A 21,355-nucleotide genomic window follows, 5' to 3' on the forward strand; every position below is an offset into this window, starting at 1 on the left:
CTGGCCCAGACCGTGGTTGGGTCTATGCATGCAAGAGCTTTTTATTTTTATTTCATTTTTATTTTTAATCCTCCCCCGTGGATATTTTCATGTTGATTTCTAGAGAGAGAGAGAGAGAAACATCGATGTGAGAGAGACACCTCGATGGGTTGCCTCCTGCACGCGCCCCGACCAGGGCCCCGGCCGGGGAGGAGCCTGCAACCGAGGTCTGTGCCCTTGACCGGGAATCGAACCCAGGACCCTTGGGTCCGCAGGCCGACGCTCTATCCACTAGGACCCCATGGGAACGCTCGAGAGAGATGGACACGGTTCATGGGGAGTGTGTGGTCCAGGAAACGGGTTCTTTCTTCGTCAGGCAGGGCTGGGCCCCGTGTGCCTGGGGGGCAAAGACACAGAACACGGGCCTGTCCCAGGGGCGGCCGCTCCCACGTGTGTGAGCCGAGCCTGTCCGCACCCGTCTGACACCTCTTGGCAGTTTTCCGGCTCCTTCTCTGCCCTCAGGCGCTCCGGTCACCTGGCCACCACCTCCCTGGGTGTCCCCACCCCACTGAGTCCTAAAGGGCTGTCAGGGCTAAGCCCAGGGCGTCCACTGGGTAATCCCACATCGAAAAGGAATTAATCCAGCCCTGACCGGTGTGGCTCAGTGGATAGAGCGTCGGCCTGCGGGCTGGAGGGTGTCCCGGGTTCGAATCCCGGTCAAGGGCACATGCCTGGTTTGCAGGCTCGATCCCCAGTCCGGGGCGTGCAGGAGACAGCCGGTCCATGATTCTCTCTCATCATGGATGTTTTTCTCTCTTTCTCCCTCTCCCTTCCTCTCTGAAATCAATAAAAATATATTTTTAAAAAAACCCAAAACACAGAGGGCTTCTATCATAACGCTTGGGGAATTTTGAGATTGTCTTTGATTAGCTTTATTCCTTAACCAGAGTCCTGGTGCATGAATTCGTGCACCGGTGGGGGGGTCCCTTGGCCTGGCTGGTGATCAGGGCCAATCGGGGCCGGCTGGCTGGAGGGAGGGAACGCGGGAGGTTGGCTGTCGGAGGGCACTGACCACCAGGGGGCAGCTCCTGCATTGAACGTCTGCCCCCTGGTGGTCAGTGCGCGTCATAGCGACCGGTCGTTCGGTCCTTCGCTGGCTTAGGCTTTTATATATATAGGTTTATTTTTTAAAGTTTTATTCTCATTTTTTAAACCATTCCTGGGCAGAATTATGTTTGTTTTGTTTTAATATATGTTTTTATTGATTTCAGAGAGGAAGGGAGAGAGAGGTAGAAGACACATCCATGATGACAGAGAATCATGGATCGGCTGCCTCCTGCACGCCCCCTGCTGGGGAGGGAGCCCGCAACCCGGGCATGTGCCCTTGACCGGGAATCGAACCCTGACCTCCTGGTTCATAGATTAATGCTCAACCCCTGAGCCACGCCGGCCGGCTCTGATTTTTTAAAGCTTTCTCTGAGAGACTGGTTTGTTTTTAAAAAATATATATTTTTGTTGATTTCAAAGAGGAAGGGAGAGAGAGAGAGAGAGAGAGAGAGAGAGAGAGAGAGAGAGAAACATCCATGATGAGAGAGAATCATGGATCATGGATCGGCTGCCTCCTGCACGCCCCCTACTGGGGATCGAGCCTGCAACCCGGGCATGTGCCCTTGACCGGGAATCAAACCCCGACCTCACGGTTCATCGGTCGACGCTCAACCACTGAGCCACACTGGCCGGGCCAACATACATCTTCAAAGTGTGTTTTCATTCCTTGCTGGGTGGCTAAAGAGCTCTCCCATCCTTGAGAAGAAAGTAGTTCTGCAGCCCAAGCCGGTGTGGCTCAGTGGATAGAGCGTTGGCCTGTGGACTGAAGGGTCCCGGGTTCGATTCCCAGTCAAGGGCACATGCCCGAGTTGCGGCTCGATATATATATATATATATATATTTTTTTTTAAACTGGCTTTTATCATAACGCTTGGGTAATTTTGAGATCGTCTTTTATTAACTATTTTAATTAACTTTTTAAAGTTTTATTGTTCTGATTTTTTTTAAACCTTCCCTTGGCAGAATTTTGCTTGTTTGTTCTGTTTTAACACGTGTTTCATGGATGTTTCTATCTTTCTCTCCCTCTCCCTTTTTCTCTGAAATCAATAAAAATATATATATTTTTATTTTTAAAAAAGGAGAGAGACAGGCTGCTACTAAGTGTGTGTGTGTGTGTGTGTGTGTGTGTGTGTGGCGGGGTGTGTGTTGGGGGCCATTTGTTGATAGGTATGGGACACACTCATGCCAGCCGCTGCTTGTTTAAGAGATTTTAGCAAAGTCTGAGTCCTGAGCGAGGACAGGCCATTGGTATGTAAAGCAGCTGCCCAGTTGACCTGTGCAGTCATTGCTCTCATGAGCTGCTCAGCTACCTCAACGCTGCCTGGCATTCATCTCCACCCACCCTCACTGGCCCAGCCCCATCTAGTCTGTTTCCATGGCCGGTTTTCTATTTGTCCCGTGCCCGCCTCCCAGCTGTGCCTCTCCCAACAATCACAGCTCATGTCTCTTGACTCTGCATCTCTGTCTTATTTGTCCTGCAGCCTCCACTCCCCTGGCCTGTCTGACATCAGGAGAACCTTTACACAATACCACAACACCCTACACAAGCCAAACCCACCCAGGCACTTCCCTGTTCGCAGCCACGTGACATGCTGCAGACCATGGTGTAAATAATTCACACCGTCCTAGCTGGTTTGGCTCAGTGGATAGAGAATTGGCCTGTGGCCCAACGGGTCCCGGGTTCGATTCCCGTCAACGGCATGTACCTTGGTTGTGGGCACATCCCCAGTGGGGGCCGTGCAGGAGGCGGCTGATCGATGTTTCTCTCTCATCGATGTTTCTAACTCTCTATCCCTCTCCCTTCCTCTCGGTAAAAAAAAAAAAAAAAAAAAATCAATAAACTATATTTAAAAAAAATATTTCCCTCTGTCTCTTTTATTCTCTCTAAAAAGCAACGGAAAAATATCCCCGGGGGAGGATTAACCAGAAACCAAAACAAAAGCAAAAACAGAACAAAAAAAACAGAATTGAAGCAAAGAATTTCAAAATCCCTTCCTTTTCCTGACCGGTTTCTTCCTACCTCACGAATCTCAAGTTTCCTTATTGGTTTTTGACTCACCCATTCTTTTTTTTTCTTTCTTTCTTTTTTTAAAAAAAAATATATATTTACTGATTTCAGAGAAGAAGAGAGAGAGATAGAGACATCCATGATGAGAGAGAATCATGGATCGGCTGCCTCTCGCACGACCCCTACTGGGGATCCAGCCCCCAACCCGGGCACGTGCCCTGGACTAAAATCGAACGGTGACCTCCTGGTTCATAGGTCAACGCTCAACCACTGAGCCACACTGGCCGGGCCCTCAGAGGAGTCCTGGCAACAACACAAAACCCTGCACGACCAAAACCCACGCAGGCACCTCCCTCCTCTCAGCCTCCTGATGTCCTGTTGCCCTTTGAGTAAAGAATCCACCCAAAGGGTTTCGAAACCCCTTCCTTCTCTTGAACTGTTTACTCCAACCTCACCAGTCTCGATTCCCTTTATGGCTTTGGACTCACCCTTTTTTAAAAAAAAGTTTTTCATTTTTTCTAGATTTTAAAAAATAGATATATTTTTGTTGGTTTTAGAGAGGTAGGGAGAGGGAGAGAGAGAGAGAAACATCCATGAGGAGAGAGAATCACGGATCGGCCGCCTCCTGCACACCCCCTACTGGGGATGGAGCCCGCAACCCAGTCCTGTGCCCTTGACCTGGAATCGAACCCGGGACCCTTCAGTCCGCCGGCCGACGCTCTATCCACTGAGCCACACTGGCCAGGGCCATCCCTGTGTTCTTCAACTCACCCGCCTTCTGCTGTCTTTGAGGTGAAAGAAACCCCTTAAACCACTGTGATAATTAATGTCTTTCTAACTGAAATTATTGGGTTGACATCCTCTATAAGAAAAGCCTCATATGCTAAGTGTCTGGTTGACAGGTCGGCCGTTCAACCAATCAGAGCGTAATATGCTAATGGTATGCTAAGGCCGCTCAAGTGCTCGCTGTGACGTGCACTGACCACCAGGGGGCAGATTGTTGATCGGTGGACCAGTCGCTGTGACGTGCACTGACCACCAGGGGGCAGACAGTCGACTGGTCGACCAGTCGCTATGACGTGCAATGACCACCAGGGGGCAGACAGTCGACCGGTCAACCAGTCGCTATGACATGCACTGACCACCAGGGGGCAGACAGTCGACCGGTCGACCAGTCGCTATGACGTGCACTGACCACCAGGGGGCAGACAGTCGACTGGTCGACCAGTCGCTATGACGTGCACTGACCACCAGGGGGCAGACAGTCGACTGGTCGACCAGTCGCTATGACGTGCACTGACCACCAGGGGGCAGACAGTCGACTGGTCGACCAGTCGCTATGACGTGCACTGACCACCAGGGGGCAGACAGTCGACTGGTCGACCAGTCGCTGTGACGTGCACTGACCACCAGGGGGCAGACAGTCGACTGGTCGACCAGTCGCTATGACGTGCAATGACCACCAGGGGGCACACAGTTGACCTGTTGACCAGTCGCTGTGACGTGCACTGACCACCAGGGGGCAGACAGCCTACCGGTCAACCAGTCCCTATGACGTGCACTGACCACCAGGGGGCAGACAGTGGACCGGTGGATCAGTCGCTATGACATACACTGACCACTAGTCGGCAGATGCTCAGACCGGTAGGTTAGCTTGCTGCTGGGGTCCGGCCGATCGGGACTGAGCGAGACGGGCCGGACACGCCCTGGAGGCCCCCCTGCAGTCCCTCCCTGGCCCCGATCATGCCTGCGCCCTCTCGCAATCCAAGCTGAGCCCCGCCCCCCCCCCCCCCCCGGCCTCAAGTGCACGAATTTCGTGCACCGGGCCGCTAGTTGGTCCATAAAATTCTACACGTTTCAGGGATAAAATTCTACAAACTAGCACCCCCCTACCATCAACCACCACCAAAATTCCTGCAGCCCCAAACGGCAGCTGTGCTGAAAAACCCCCCAATGACAAGGGCATTGAGACACGTTCTGTCATGTGGGGGATCCCGTGACATCATCAGGTACCCCGTCTGGGGGTAGTGTACGGCTGTGGGTGTCACCCGGCTGGCGTGGACTGTGCGTGGATGACGTCCGACGATCGTGGCTGTTTGGGTGAAAACACCCCTTGTGCCAGTCGTAGCTGCAGTCGGGGCGCCCATGGGAGCTCCAGGCCTGAGCCAGGAATGCCAGGCATGTCCCGCCTACGACATTCCTTAGCGGCCTTGGCCTGGGACAGACACTCCCAGGTCTTTTGCGATTGTTTATGTGACTTCTTTTTATTTATTTTTTCTATAAAATATATATTATTGATTTTTTTACAGACAGAAAGGGAGAGGGAGAGAGAGTTAGGAACATCGATGAGAGAGAAACATCGATCAGCCGCCTCTTGCACGCCCCCTACTGGAGATGTGCCCGCAACCCAGGTCCATGCCCTTGGTCAGGAATCGAACCCGGGACCCTTCAGTCCGAAAGGCCGACGCTCTGTCCACTGAGCCACACCGGTCAGGGCTATAACTATATTGAAAAGTTGTGTTTTTTTTGTTTGTTTATATATTTTTATTGATTTCAGAGACGAAGGGAGAGGGCGAGAGAGAGATAGAAGCATCCATGATGAGAGAGAATCATGGACCGGCTGCCTCCTGCAGGCCCCCCCACTGGGGATCGAACCCGCAACCCGGGCCTGTGCCCTTGGCCAGGAATCGAACCCGGGACCCTTCCGTCCGCAGGCCGACGCTCTATCCACTGAGCCACCCCGGCCAGGGCTCCAGGGTTTTAATAATCAGGATTTTTTCCGGCAGCTCTGTTAGAGAGAATGTCTTATTTCTGGTCATTTTTTGGGGGTATTGTGTAACTCTGCCCATCGAATCACCTATCAAGCAGCTGCTGTGCTATTTTTAAAACAACCTACGTTTCTCACATTTATTCTCTGAAGTAGAAAATGTGCTAAATCGAGAATTTTTAAGGAAAGAAAATATTAAAAAAAATGGAACAATGCCCTGGCCGGTGTGGCTCAGTGGATAGAGCGTCGGCCGGCGGAATGAAGGGTCCCGGGTTCGAATCTGGCCAAGGGTGTGTACCTTGGTTGCGGGCACATCCCCGGTGGGGGGCGTGCAGGAGGCAGCTGGTCGACGTTTCTCTCTCATCATCGATGTTTCTGACTCTCTATCCCCCTCCCTTCCTCTCTGTAAAAAAATCAATAAAATATATTTTTTTAAAAAAAAAATGAAATAAATAAAATTGTGCCCATCGTGGATTTTCGTCCGACACAAAAGCATTCCCTCCTCTGTGTGTTGACGGGGAGTCGTTTTTCTCAGGCTGAGGCCTCAACTTAAAAGGGTTTTCGGGCCAAAAAAACTGAAGTTCTGGTCCATGACGGGGGCAGCTTTTCCGCCAACGGGTTGGTCGGGAACCAGATCGATCGAGATGGGAGAGGCTCGGGGGCCGAGGTCCGAGTGTGCAGTTCTGTTCTTGCCTCCAAATGATCTTTTTTTAAAGAAAATATATTTTATTGATTTTTTGCAGAGAGGAAGGGAGAGGGACAGAGAGTCAGAAACATCGATGAGAGAGAAACATCGATCAGCCGCCTCCTGCACGCCCCCCACTGGGGATGTGCCCGCAACCCAGGTCCATGCCCTTGGCTGGATTCGAACCCGGGACCCTTCAGTCCGCAGGCCGACGTTCTATCCACTGAGCCACACCGGCCAGGGCCTGTAGAGTATTGTTTAAACTGTATTGTTATTGATTTCAGGGAAGAAGGGAGAGGGAGAGAGAGAGAGAAACATCCATGATGAGAGAGAATCATGGATCGGCCGCCTCCTGCACGCCCCCGACTGGGAATCAAGCCCACAACCCGGGCCTGTGCCCTTGACCGGGATTCGAACCCGGGACCCCCTGGTTCCTACGTCGACGCTCAACCCCTGAGCCCGGCCGGCTGGACTCTTGCCGGTCCAATCCCGGTGCCCGTTCAGCCCCCCGTCTTGCTCCTCCGCAGGCACAGGGACCTTCGGGCGGGTGCAGCTCGTCCGGCAGAAGACGGGCAAGCAGTTCTTCGCGCTCAAGGTCATGAGCATCCCCGACGTCATCCGGCTCAAGCAGGAGCAGCACGTGCACAACGAGAAGTCGGTCCTCAAGGAAGTCAGCCACCCCTTCCTGGTCAAGCTGTGAGTCCGTCCCCTCTCCTCCCCCGCCCCCCGGGGTCTGGTCCCAGCCCCTTCTCCTCTCTCTCTCTTTTTTTTTTAAAAAAATATATCCTTACTGGAGCCCCAGCGCACCAAATCGGGCGCTGGGAGGGTCCCAGGTCTAGCCTGCGGTCAGGGCCGTCTTCCGCCCACTGGCCAGTCCCTAGTCCCGCCCCGCCGCTACCCACCCTGGTTCCCCAGTGGCCGGGCAATCGATCGGAGGCTGCGGGCTGTGGGGAGGGACCGAGAGGCGGTCATAGCGGCTGGTCAGTCGGTCGTTCTGGTCGTTACGCCGTTACGGTCGCTGGGCTTTTATTATATAGGATTGATTTCAGAGAGGAAGGGGGAGAGAGAGAGAGAGAGAGACATTCATGATGAGAGAGAATCAGGGACCGGCTGCCTCCTGCACGCTCCCCACCTGGGATCGAGCCTGCAACCCGGGCCTGTGACCTTGACCGGGAATCGAACCCGGGACCCTTCAGTCTGCAGGCTGATGGTTCTATCCACTGAGCCACACCAACTTAGGCGAACCTGTACCTGTTTTTAAAAATACATTATTGATTTCAGAGAGGAAGGCAGAGGGAGAGAGAGACATCCATGATGAGAGAGAATCATGGACCGGCCGCCTCCTGCACGCCCCCATACTGGGGATCGAGCCCGCAACCCGGGCCTGTGCCCGTGACCGGGAATCGAACCCGTGACCTCCTGGTTCCTAGGTTGACGCTCAACCACGGGGCCACACGTGCACCTCCATGTCCATCTGAGCTCACACCTGTGCTCACACCTGTGCACACCTGCCTGGTCCAGGCGCCCCCACCCCCCTCCCCGCCCGGCCCAGCCCTCCATCCCCGGCCTCTCCCCTGCAGGTTCTGGACCTGCCACGATGACCGCTTCCTGTACATGCTCATGGAGTTCGTGCCGGGCGGCGAGCTGTTCAGCTACCTCCGCAACCGGGGCCGCTTCTCCAACGCGGCCGGCCTGTTCTACGCGGCCGAGATCGTGTGCGCCCTCGACTACCTGCACTCGAGGGAGATCGTCTACCGAGACCTCAAGCCGGAGAACATCCTGCTGGACCGCGACGGGCACGTCAAGCTCACCGACTTCGGCTTCGCCAAGAAGCTGGTGGACAGGTGAGGCGTGGTGCCCCCGGGGCCGCCACCCCCAGGCCCCTGTCTGCGTCTGTTAGTTTTTGGTTTTTTTTAAAAAAAATATATTTTATGGCCCTGGCCGGTGTGGCTCAGTGGGTAGAGCGTCGGCCTGCGGACTGAAGGGTCCCGGGTTCGATTCCCGGTCAAGGGCATGGACCTTGGTTGCGGGCACCTCCCCAGTGGGGGGCGTGCAGGAGGCGGCCGATCCGTGATTCTCTCTCATCGATGTTTCTAACTCCCTATCCCTCTCCCTTTCTCTCTGTAAACAATCAATAAAATATATTTTAAAAAATCAATAAAATATATTTTTAAAAAAATAAAAAATATATATATATATTTTATTGATTTTTTACAGAGAGGGATAGAGAGTTAGACACATTGATGAGAGAGAAGCATCGATCAGCTGCCTCCTGCACACCCCTCACTGGGGATGTGCCCGCAACCAACGTACATGCCCTTGACCGGGATTCGAACCCGGGACCCTTCGGTCCAAGGGCCAACACTCTATCCACTGAGCCAAACCAGTTAGGACTGATTTTTAAAAATATATTCCTCTTGGCTCTGGCTAATGTGGCTCAGTGGATAGAGCATCAGCCTGTGGACTGAAGGGTCCCGGGTTCGATTCCCGGTCAAGGGCATGTGCCTTGGTTGCGGGCATATCCCCAGTGGGGGGCGTGCAGGAGGCAGCTGATCGATGTTTCTCTCTCGTCGACGTTTCTAACTCTCTATCCCTCTCCCTTCCTCTCTGTAAAAAATAAAATAAATTAAAATAATAATAATAATAATAATCATAAGAATAAAATGTACTTTTTGGCCCATCGACTCTCAGGTTGTGTCTGTATCTGGGTTTCGGGAACAAGCCAGCCATCAGCCAGAAGTGAAATCCGTGGGTCCGACGACGGTTCTATTTTTAATTTTTTTTTTTGAGGAACCTTTGCGCTGTTTTTCCACGGCGGCTGCACCCACCCTCATGCCCTCCCGTCCTCGTAAGGTGCAAGGGGGGGTCCCTTTTCTCCACCCCTGGTTTGTGGATGGACCCATGGTAGCCATTCCGACCGGTGTGAGAGAGCATGTCCCTCAAGGTAGCTTTTCTGTCTTTTTTTTTATGAAAACTTTTTTTAAAAAAACAAAAATATTTTTATTGATGTCAGAAAGGAAGACAGAAAGAGAGAAACCTCCATGATGAGAGAGAATCATGGACCGGCCGCCTCCTGCACGCCCCCGACTGGGGATCGAGCCCACAACCCGGGCCTGTGCCCTTGACCGGGATTCGAACCCGGGACCCTTCAGTCCACAGGCCGACGCTCTATCCACTGAGCCACACTGGCCGGGCCGGGCCGGCGGCTTTTCTGGTTGGAATTTTCTGCTCTAACGAGGTGTCAGGCACCTGTGGGTGCTTAACAGACTGGAATTGGATACAGCCCGGGCCCCTCACCCTCCCACCCCCCTCGCCTCGCCTCCCCGTCCACGTGGAAGCCGACACCCTGCATCGAAGGCCGATACAGTTACCTGTGGCCGCCTCCGTCCGGCTCTTCTGGGCGGCCAGGCAGGTGTGATGAGCAGGTGTAACCTCTGCCCTCTCGCAACTTTATTATTTTTATGTTATTTTATTTTTTTTTCCCCTCTGGCCGCTTTCCAAGAAGCGACACCGTGTTATGAACTCCCGTGAAATGATAATTCATCTCCCGACTGGAAGTTTATAGCTTCTGTATCTTTCTAAGGGTGAGATTTCCCTTAGCAAAATTCTATCAAATTAGCCCTGGCTGGTGTGGCTCAGTGGATAGAGCGTCGGCCCGCGGACGGAAGGGTCCCGGGTTCGAATCCCGGTCGAGGGCATAGGCCCGGGTTGCAGGCTGGATCCCCAGTGGGGGGCGTGCAGGAGGCAGCCGATCGATGATTCTCTCTCTCCCTTTCTTTCCTCTCTGAAATCCATACAAATAGATTAAGAAAATTCTATCCAATTATACAAACTTAGCAGAAAATTCAGAATATTGGTTCTGCATTTTCCGAACAGCCTAAAATTCATTTAGTTTTTTAATTTTGTAAAATAGATGTTTCTTGGTATCAGAGAGGAAGGGAGAGGGAGAGAGAGAAACATCCAGCCGCCTCCTGCACGCCCCCGACTGGGGATGGAGCCTGCAACCCGGGCCTGTGTGCCCTTGACCGGGATTCGAACCCAGGACCCTTCCGTCCGCAGGCCGAAGCTCTACCCACTGAGCCACGCCGGCCGGGCTATTTTTAATTTTTCATTGATTTTTAGAGGGTGAGAGAGAGAGAGGACCATTAACAGAGCAGACCATCAATCCAGAGCCTCACATATAGAGATTTTAGCAGGAACGTCTCAAAATCTATAGATTTTACCCCAATATTGCCGCCCTTTTGAGGTATAAAAAAAATTCTTCTGCAAGAAGAAAGGACCTGTTTTCTCCTATTTGTGGAGATAAAAAAAAAGGCATCTAAGGCTGCACAGAGAAGGGGGGTCCCCAATTAGGGGGAAAAAAAATTAAATAATCAAATACGTAACCAGAAAACTTCAACTTAGATGTGGGCCCCACTTGGCTGTTCACCCAACTGGCCACCAGGTGGCGCTAGAAGCTAATTTTTCTATTTTTTTTCTTTTCTTTTTCTTTATGTTTTTTTTTTTTTTGCAAATTATTTCTCCTATGGCCCTAGCTTGTTTGGCTCAGTGGATAGAGCATCGGCCTGCGGGCTGCAGGGTTGCGGGTTCGATTCCCGGTCAGAGGCACATGCACGGGTTGTGGGTTCGATCCCCAATAGAGGGCGTGCAGGAGGCAGCTCATCGATGATTCTCTCTCATCACGGATGTTTCTCTTTCCCTCTCCCTTCCTCGCTGAAATGAATTTCAAAAAATATATTAAAATCTTAAAAAAATAAAAAATATATAATATTGAAACATGCACCTCAGTCAATGAAATTTTGTTTTTTTTTCCTTTTTCAATGACAGTGGGCATTCGCTATTATTTTATATTAGTTTCAGGTGTGGTCAGATATATCATCAATGCTTCTATTTTTTAAAAAATACATTTTTTTGATTGATTTCAGAGCAGAAGGGAGAGGGAGAGAGAGATGGATAGAAGCACCCATGACGAGAGAGAATCACGGATCGGCCGCCTCCCGCACGCCCCCGACTGGGGATCGAGCCTGTAACCCAGGCATGTGCCTTGATCGGATTCGAACCCAGGACCTTTCAGCCCGCAGGCTGACGCTCTATCCACTGAGCCACACCAGCCAGGGCTCACTATTATTTTATACTAGAGACCCGGTGCACGAATTCATACACGGGTGGGGTCCCTTGGCCTGGCCGGGGATCGAGGCCTATCGGGGGGCCAGCCGGATGGGGGTAGGGACTGTGGGAGGTTGACCAGCCGGCTCCCCCGTTCGGAGCCAATATAAAGGGTGTCCCAGAATTCACGCAAGATTTGAATTCTGCGTGAGCATTAACAACGGCAACAAAAAAACATAAAAGCCTAATTTTACTGGGTTTATTGAATCGGATTCTAATATCTGTTGCCCTTGGATGTCAATCCCTTCGATTCAATCAGCATCACCAAGGACCAATGACGGCCCAGGAGCAGGGACCAGGAAGACCAATGAAGACCGCGGCTTTGCGTCTGTGCCAGCAGAGCCGGGGAGGCCATGGACCCGATGTGCTATTCCACACATAAACCCTAGACTGTCTCCTTTACGAATCCATAGAAAATTTACAATTTTTAATGATAAACCTGTCTTTTCCATCAAAATTACTTCTTGCGTGAATTTTGGGACGCCCTTTATCACCAACGGACTCACCCCTCGCCAAGCCCAACTGAGTTTTCATGCTTCCGTCCTCTCTCCACCCTCCCAGGACCTGGACCCTCTGTGGGACCCCCGAATACCTGGCCCCCGAAGTCATTCAGAGCAAGGGCCACGGCCGCGCGGTCGACTGGTGGGCGCTGGGCATCCTCGTCTTCGAGATGCTTTCGGGGTGAGTAAGGGATTCTGGGAAAATCGGACTATCCCCTGCCAGGCTCCCGTCCCCTGCTCCCTTGACCTGATCCCTTGGCCCCAAGGACACTCTGAAAATTTCCGGGGTGCGATTCTCACCGCCATTTCCCTAAATAGGTACCGTATTGATCAGCTTCCTATAATAGGCCTGCAGTTCGATTTATTCCGGGAGTGACCACTAGGGGGCGGTGTTCCCTATAAGGCCTGCAGCTCGATTTCCTCCTGGAATGACCACTAGGGGGCGGTGTTGCTAAGACGCCTGCAGCTCAATTTATTCCTGGAGTGACCATTAGGGGGCGGTGTTGCTAAGACGCCTGAAGCTCGATTTATTCCTGGAGTGACCATTAGGGGGCGGTGTTGCTAAGAGGCGTGCAGCCCGATTTATTCCTGGAATCACCACTAGGGGGCGGTGTTGCTAAGAGGCCTGCAGCTCGATTTATTCCTGGAGTGACCACCAGGGGGCGGTGTTGCTAAGAGGCCTGCATCTCGATTTATTCCTGGAATGACCACCAGGGGGCGGTGTTGCTAAGAGGCCTCCAGCCCGATTTCCTCCTGGAGTGACCACCAGGGGGCGGTGTTGCTAAGAGGCCTGCAGCTTGATTTCATCCTGGAGTGACCACTAGGGGGCGGTGTTGCTAAGAGGCCTGCAGCCCGATTTCCTCCTGGAGTGACCACTAGGGGGCGGTGTTGCTAAGAGACCTCCAGCTCGATTTCCTCCTGGAGTGACCACTAGGGGGCAGTGTTGCTAAGAGGCCTGCAGCTCGATTTCCTCCTGGAATGACCACCAGGGGGCGGTGTTGCTAAGAGGCCTCCAGCCCGATTTCCTCCTGGAGTGACCACCAGGGGGCGGTGTTGCTAACAGGCCTGCAGCTTGATTTCCTCCTGGAGTGACCACTAGGGGGCGGTGTTGCTAACAGGCCTGCAGCCCGATTTCCTCCTGGAGTGACCACTAGGGGGCGGTGTTACTAAGAGGCCTGCAGCTCGATTTCCTCCTGGAGTGACCACTAGGGGGCGGTGTTGCTAAGAGGCCTGCAGCATGATTTATTCCTGGAGTGACCACTAGGGGGCGGTGTTGCTAAGAGGCCTGCAGCTCGATTTATTCCTGGAGTGACCACTAGGGGGCGGTGTTGCTAAGAGGCCTGCAGCATGATTTATTCCTGGAGTGACCACTAGGGGGCGGTGTGGCTAAGAGGCCTGCAGCTCAATTTCCTCCTGGAGTGACCACCAGGGGGCGGTGTTGCTAAGAGGCCTGCAGCTCTATTTATTCCTGGAGTGTCCACTAGGGGGCGGTGTTGATAAGAGGCCTGTAGCCCGATTTATTCCTGGAGTGACCACTAGGGGGCGGTGTTGCTAAGAGGCCTCCAGCTCGATTTCTTCCTGGAATGACCATTAGGGGGCGGTGTTGCCTGATGAAAATTGAATCCTGGGGAACCGTGATCTTAAAATATTTGTTTATTAAATGTATGTCATTGATTTCAGAGAGGAAGACGGGGCAGGAGGAGAGAGAGAGAGAGAGAGAGAAACATCCATGATGAGAGAGAATCATGGACCGGCTGCTCCTGCACGGCCCCAACTGGGGATCGAGCCCGCAACCCGGGCCTGTGCCCTTGACCGGGAATCGAACCCGGGACCCTCCAGTCCACAGGCCGACGCTCTGTCCAATGGGGCACACTGGCTAGAGCCCAGCGGTCTTTAAATAGAATGAGGTTCCCATGTTTTCCCTTTATCGTTTTATTATTAGGGTAGGATAGAATAATGCAGAATATCCCATTTTGCAACATTATTGGTAAATGCAATGTTATAACGCGGTGCATTGCTGAGCATAATATTCACAGACTGTAATAGGAAATTGTTAGAGTAGCATTAGAATGTATTAAAATTATAGTAGGATTACTATACAAATCATGATTATAAGGAATTATCATTAAGGAATACTATACACTATAATTATATTCCTATATTATCATTAAGGAATACTATACACTATAATTATATTCCTATATTATCATTAAGGAATACTATACGTTATAATTATATTCCTATATTATCATTAAGGAATACTATACGTTATAATTATATTCCTATATTATCATTAAGGAATACTATACGTTATAATTATATTCCTATATTATCATTAAGGAATACTATACATTATAATTATATTCCTATATTATCATTAAGGAATACTATACATTATAATTATATTCCTATATTATCATTAAGGAATACTATACACTATAATTATATTCCTATATTATCATTAAGGAATACTATACATTATAATTATATTCCTATATTATCATTAAGGAATACTATACACTATAATTATATTCCTATATTATCATTAAGGAATACTATACACTATAATTATATTCCTATATTATCATTAAGGAATACTATACATTATAATTATATTCCTATATTATCATTAAGGAATACTATACATTATAATTATATTCCTATATTATCATTAAGGAATACTATACACTATAATTATTTTCCTATATTATCATTAAGGAATACTATACATTATAATTATATTCCTATATTATCATTAAGGAATACTATACATTATAATTATATTCCTATATTATCATTAAGGAATACTATACGTTATAATTATATTCCTGTGTTATCATTAAGGAATACTATACATTATAATTATATTCCTATATTATCATTAAGGAATACTATACACTATAATTATATTCCTATATTATCATTAAGGAATACTATACATTATAATTATATTCCTATATTATCATTAAGGAATACTATACATTATAATTATATTCCTATATTATCATTAAGGAATACTATACACTATAATTATATTCCTATATTATCATTAAGGAATACTATACATTATAATTATATTCCTATATTATCATTAAGGAATACTATACATTATAATTATATTCCTATATTATCATTAAGGAATACTATACATTATAATTATATTCCTATATTAATCATTAAGGAATACTATACATTATAATTATATTCCTATATTATCATTAAGGAATACTATACATTATAATTATATTCCTATATTATCATTAAGGAATACTATACATTATAATTATATTCCTATATTATCATTAAGGAATACTATACACCAGAATTATATTCCTATATTATCATTAAGGAATACTATACACTATAATTATATTCCTATATTATCATTAAGGAATACTATACATTATAATTATATTCCTATATTATCATTAAGGAATACTATACATTATAATTATATTCCTATATTATCATTAAGGAATACTATACATTATAATTATATTCCTATATTATCATTAAGGAATACTATACATTATAATTATATTCCTATATTATCATTAAGGAATACTATACATTATAATTATATTCCTATATTATCATTAAGGAATACTATACACTATAATTATATTCCTATATTATCATTAAGGAATACTATACATTATAACATGGGAACCTATGCTATTAGAAAATAGAGTTCTTCTAATCAATTAGCATAAGAATGGAAAGGGAAGTGATATAATTATAATCTGATATGCTATCCGGCTGCAATGATGTATATATTTATTTACTTAAAATTATAATAGCCTCACTGAGGATGAGCACAAATAACATTTTAATGGAATGTTCTAGCTGGTGTGGCCCAGTGGATACAGCGTTGGCCTGCGGACTGAAGGGTCCTGGGTTCGATTCCCGGTCAAGGGCACAGGCCCGGGTTGCGGGCTCGATCCCCAGCGGGGGGCCTGCAGGAGGCGGCCGGTCCATCATTCTCTCTCTCTCATCATGGATATTTCTCTCTCTCCCTCTTCCTTCCTCTCTGAAATCAGTAAAAATATATATTTTATTTAAAAAAATGTTTGTAATGGAAAAATAACTGTCTTTCCTCGAATTGAACACATTCAGCGAGAAGTGTGGCTGGGTCCATGTTTTCGCCCACCTCCCCCCCATCCAGCGGCCTCCTGCAAGGCCATGAGATTTTCCGCTCTTGAGTGTAGCCGGCCTGGTGTGATAATGTTGTTCTGGTGGAGGAAGAGGGAGAAGGTGCTTCCTTCCGCTTTCAGGATTCGGAGTCAGAAAAAACATCGGAAAATAGAAATGGTCTCACAAGAAAAATCCCGGCACGGCCACGAGGAACCCCGGGGGTTCCCTGGGTCCCCACTTTGAGAACCAGGGCTGCCAACGCCGCCGACCGGACGTTCCCAGATGAGGTTTTACTCGACACCGTCCCCCAGTGTTGACACAGCCCGGCGCTTTGTGCCTGGCTCTTGTCATCTATCTATCATCTATCTATCTATCTATCTATCTATCTAGTCATCTATCTATCATCTATCTATCTATCTATCTATCTGTCTGTCTATCTATCTATCTATCTATCTATCTGTCTGTCTATCTATCTATCATCTATCTATTATCTATCTATCATCTATCTGTCTACCTATGATCTATCTATCTATCTATCTGTCATCTATCGATCTATTATATATCTATCATCTATCTATCTATCTATCTATCTATCTATCTATCTATATCCATCATATATCTATCTGTCATCTATCGATCTATCTATCTATTATATATCTATCTATCTATATATTATCTATCTATCTATCATCTATCGATCTATCTATTATATGTCCATCTATCTATTATATATCTATCATCTATCTATCATCTATCTATATATCTGTTATGTATCTATCTATCTATTACCTATCTATCTATCTATTATGTATCTATCATCTATCATCTATCTATCTATCATCTATCTATCTATCTATCTATCTATCTATCTATCTATCTATCTATCTATCTATTACCTATCTATCTATCTATTATATATCTATCTATCATCTATCTATATATCTGTTATGTATCTATCTATCTATCTATTACCTATCTATCTATCTATTACATATCTATCATCTATCTATCATCTATCTATCTATCATCTATCTATCTATCTATCTATCTATCTATCTATTACCTATCTATCTATTATATATCTATCATCTATCTATCATCTATCTATATATCTGTTATGTATCTATCGATCTATCTATTATATATCTATCTATCTATCTGTCTATTATCTATCTATCATCTATCGATCTATTATATGTCTATCTATCTATTACCTATCTATCATCTATCTCAGCAATTCTCAACCTTCCTAAGGCCGCGACCCTTGAATGCAGCTCCCCATGCTGTGGGGACCCCCGACCATAACATTATTCTCGTGGCTACGTCATCGCTGTCATGTGGCTGCTGTTACGGATCGTCACGGAAACATCTGACCTGCAGGATGGATTTTCATGGTGACACATCGAACATCATGAAAGCTCAGTGATCAATCACAAAAACCATATGTGATTATAGATGTGTTTTCCGACGGCCTGAGGCGACCCCTCCAATGTGGAAGGGTCAGGTTCTGATACGAGGCCTGTGGCATGAGTTCCTCCCGCAATGACCACTAGGGGGCAGTGTCGCCCCGACGATAATTGAATCCCAGAGACCAGTGATTCCTAAACAGAAGGCGTTCATGGGTTTGTTTTTATGAGGTTTCTTTGTTTTTTAAAAATGTTTTTATTGGTGTCAGAGAGGGAGACAGAAAGAGATAAAAACATCCACGATGAGAGGGAATCCTGGACCGGCCGCCTCCCGCACGCCCCCCACTGGGGATCCAGCCCACAACCCGGGCCTGTGCCCTTGACCGGGAATCGAACCCGGGACCTCCTGGTTCCTAGGTTGACGCTCACCACTGAGCCACACTGACTTGGACTCGAACCCAAGACCCTTCGGTGCAAAGGCGGGGATGCGCTTACTACTGACACACTCTGGCCAAAACTATTCTCTATTTTTTTTTTTTTTTAATTTATTGATTTCAGAGACGAAGGGAGAGGGAGAGAGAGAGTCAGAAACATCAAAGATGGGAGAGAATCATGGACCGGCCGCCTCCTGCTCGCCCCCCTTCATTCTTCAAGTTCTTCGTCACCCTCAGATTCTGACGTGGGGACATTTTGCTTCAAGAATATTTCCGTTACCCTGGCTGGTGTGGCTCAGTGGATAGAGCGTCGGCCTGCGGACTGAAGGGTCCCGGGTTCAATTCCCAGTCAAGGGCACAGGCCCGGGTTGTGGGCTGCATCCCCAACCAGTAGGGGGCGAGCAGGAGGCAGCCGGTCCATGATTCTCTCTCATCATGGATGTTTCTCTCTCTCCTTCTCCCTTCCTCTCTGAGATCAATAAAAATTAATTTAGATGATAGATAGATAGATAGATAGAGATAAATAGAAGATAGATAGATAGATAGATAGATAGATAGATAGATAGATAGATAGATAGATGATAGATAGAGATAGATAATAGATGATAGATAGATGATAGATGGATAGATAGATACATAGAGATAGATAGATACATAGATACATAGATACATAGATAGATAGATAGATAGATAGATAGATAGATAGATAGATAGATAGATAGATAGAAAGATAGATAGGTAGATACATAGATAGATAGATAGATAGATAGATAGATAGATAGATAGAAAGATAGATAGGTAGATACATAGATAGATAGATGATAGATAGATAGATAGATAGATAGAAAGATAGATAGGTAGATACATAGATAGATAGATAGATAGATAGATGATAGATAGATAGATAGATAGATAGATAGATAGATAGATAGATAGAAAGATAGATACGTAGATACATAGATAGATAGATAGATAGATAGATAGATAGATAGATAGATACATAGATACATAGATACATAGATAGATACATAGATAGATAGATAGATAGATAGATAGATAGATAGATAGATAGATAGGTAGATACATAGATAGATAGATAGATAGATAGATAGATAGATACATAGATAGATAGATAGATAGATAGATAGATAGATAGATAGATAGATAGATAGATAGATAGAGTTCTACATTGTCCGGCCGGCATGACTCAGTGGTTGAGCGTCAACCTATGGACCAGGAGGTCAGGGTTCGATTCCCGGTCAAGGGCACAGGCCCAGGTTGCGGGCTCCATCCCCAGTGCGGGGCGTGCAGGCGGCGGCCGGTCCATGATTCTCTCCCATCATCAATGTTTCTTTCTCTTTCCCTCTCCCTTCGTCTCTGAAATCAATAAAAATATCCTATATAAGACAGGGCTGATGTGCAAATTGCCCCCTCAACTGGGAATTCAACCGGGAGTTCGACCAGGGGCCCAGCCGAGTCCCAGCTGTGCACGAATTTGTGCACCGGGCCTCTAGTGTATCCCATATACTAAAGAGGAAATATGCAAATTGACCCTCACGCCCTCACAAGGTGGTCACCTCCAGGTCATCACAAGATGACAGTTGGGGCGGGGACGAGGCCTGCAGGGTCGGCCATCCCTCGAGGGGTCCCAGATTGGAGAGGGTGCAGGCTGGGCTGAGGGACACCCCTCCTCTCCAGTGCACGAATTCGTGCACTGGGCCTCTAGTGTATATATAAAGGGCGTCCCAAAATTCACGCAAGAAGTAATTTTGATAGAAAACACTGGTTGATACGTAAAAATTGTAAATTTTCTATTGATTCATAAAGTAGACAGTCTAGGGTTTATGGATGGAATAGCCCATCGGGTCCACGGCCCCCCCGGCGTTGCTGGCACAGACGCAAAGCCGCAGTCTTCATGGGTCTTCCCTGACCCTGCTCCTGGGCCATCATCGGTCCTTGGTGATGCTGATCGAATCGAAGGGATTGACATCAAAAGCAAAAAAAAAAAAGGCTGCATTTGAAATAACCCGTGTCTCTCTCCGTGGCCCGGCCACAGCCCTCCCCCCCTCCCCGTGGCGGCTTGTCCCCGAGCCCCCCGGCCCCGGGAGAACCAACCCGTGTTCATGTTTCCGGCAGCTTCCCTCCGTTCTTCGACGACAACCCGTTTGGCATCTATCAGAAGATTCTCGCCGGCAAAATCGACTTCCCGAGATACTTGGATTTCAACGTCAAGTCAGTACCAAGGTTCCCTCCCTGTCTGGGGGCGCGTTGATTTTTTTTTTTAAAGCGTCAAAAAAACCCACAAAAAAACCCCAAAAACCCGACGCCAGGCATCTCGCGGGCAGATGTGCCCATAGCTCTAGATTCAGTGGGATATGTCGGAATTATTTGGATTCTGTTTTCATGATAGTTAACCTGTTTTTTTTGGGGGGGGTCTTTTCCTGCTGAAGATATTTCTTGTACCTCATTCCTTTTATTTTTTTAAGTATATTTTATTTATATATCTAAATAAAATGTATATTTTAAAATATATATATTTTTTTATATATTTAGAAAATATATATATTTTTATTGATTTCAGAGAGGAAGGGAGAGGGGGAGAGAGACAGAGAAACATCTATGAGGAGAGAGAATCACGCACCGGCCGCCTCCCGCACGCCCCCGACTGGGGATCGAGCCCACAACCCGGGCCTGTGCCCTTGGCCGGGAATCGAACCCGGGACCGCCCGGTTCCCAGGTGGACGCTCAACCTCTGAGCCAGGCCGGCCGGGCTGTATATTTTTTATTCTTTTTTTCCCTCTTCTTCCCGACAGAGACCTCATCAAGAAGCTGCTGGTGGTGGACAGGACGCGGCGCCTGGGCAACATGAAGGTGAGACGTGCGGCCGTGAGGGTTAAGGGGTTTTCACGATGAGTCCCTGTCAGTCGACGCCAGCGTTTCCATGTGGAGAGAGAGTCGGGGGTACAGGGTCCCGTTGAATCCGCGGCCAGATTCCGTCTCGGTTCCTGGGCCCACAAAATTCACCTCGGTCCGCACCCGTCTCCCCGTGTGTCCGTACTAGCCAATGACTCAGCATTGATAAGTGATTAGTTATCTGTCAACTATCTATCTGCCTCTCTATCTATCCATCTATCTGTCTATCTATCTATCTGTCTGTCTATCTGTCTGT

The 21,355-nt window shown here is 47.7% G+C and overlaps 1 protein-coding gene across 2 annotated transcripts in view; it reads left to right on the forward strand.

The window, feature by feature from the left end:
* The window catches only part of PRKX (protein kinase X-linked), a 46,439-nt gene that overhangs the window by 15,870 nt on the left and 9,214 nt on the right, over positions 1–21,355 (forward strand). For both annotated transcript variants that reach the window (XM_036311181.1, XM_036311180.1), the window contains exons 2-6: positions 7,074–7,242; positions 8,127–8,390; positions 12,274–12,393; positions 20,323–20,418; positions 21,000–21,057. In XM_036311181.1, coding sequence (XP_036167074.1) covers positions 7,074–7,242; positions 8,127–8,390; positions 12,274–12,393; positions 20,323–20,418; positions 21,000–21,057 — 707 coding nt within the window. The remainder of the gene's footprint in view (positions 1–7,073; positions 7,243–8,126; positions 8,391–12,273; positions 12,394–20,322; positions 20,419–20,999; positions 21,058–21,355) is intronic.

This window comes from Myotis myotis, unplaced genomic scaffold (genome assembly GCF_014108235.1).
Source record: "Myotis myotis isolate mMyoMyo1 unplaced genomic scaffold, mMyoMyo1.p scaffold_m19_p_51, whole genome shotgun sequence".
In the NCBI taxonomy this organism is placed as follows: domain Eukaryota; kingdom Metazoa; phylum Chordata; class Mammalia; order Chiroptera; family Vespertilionidae; genus Myotis; species Myotis myotis.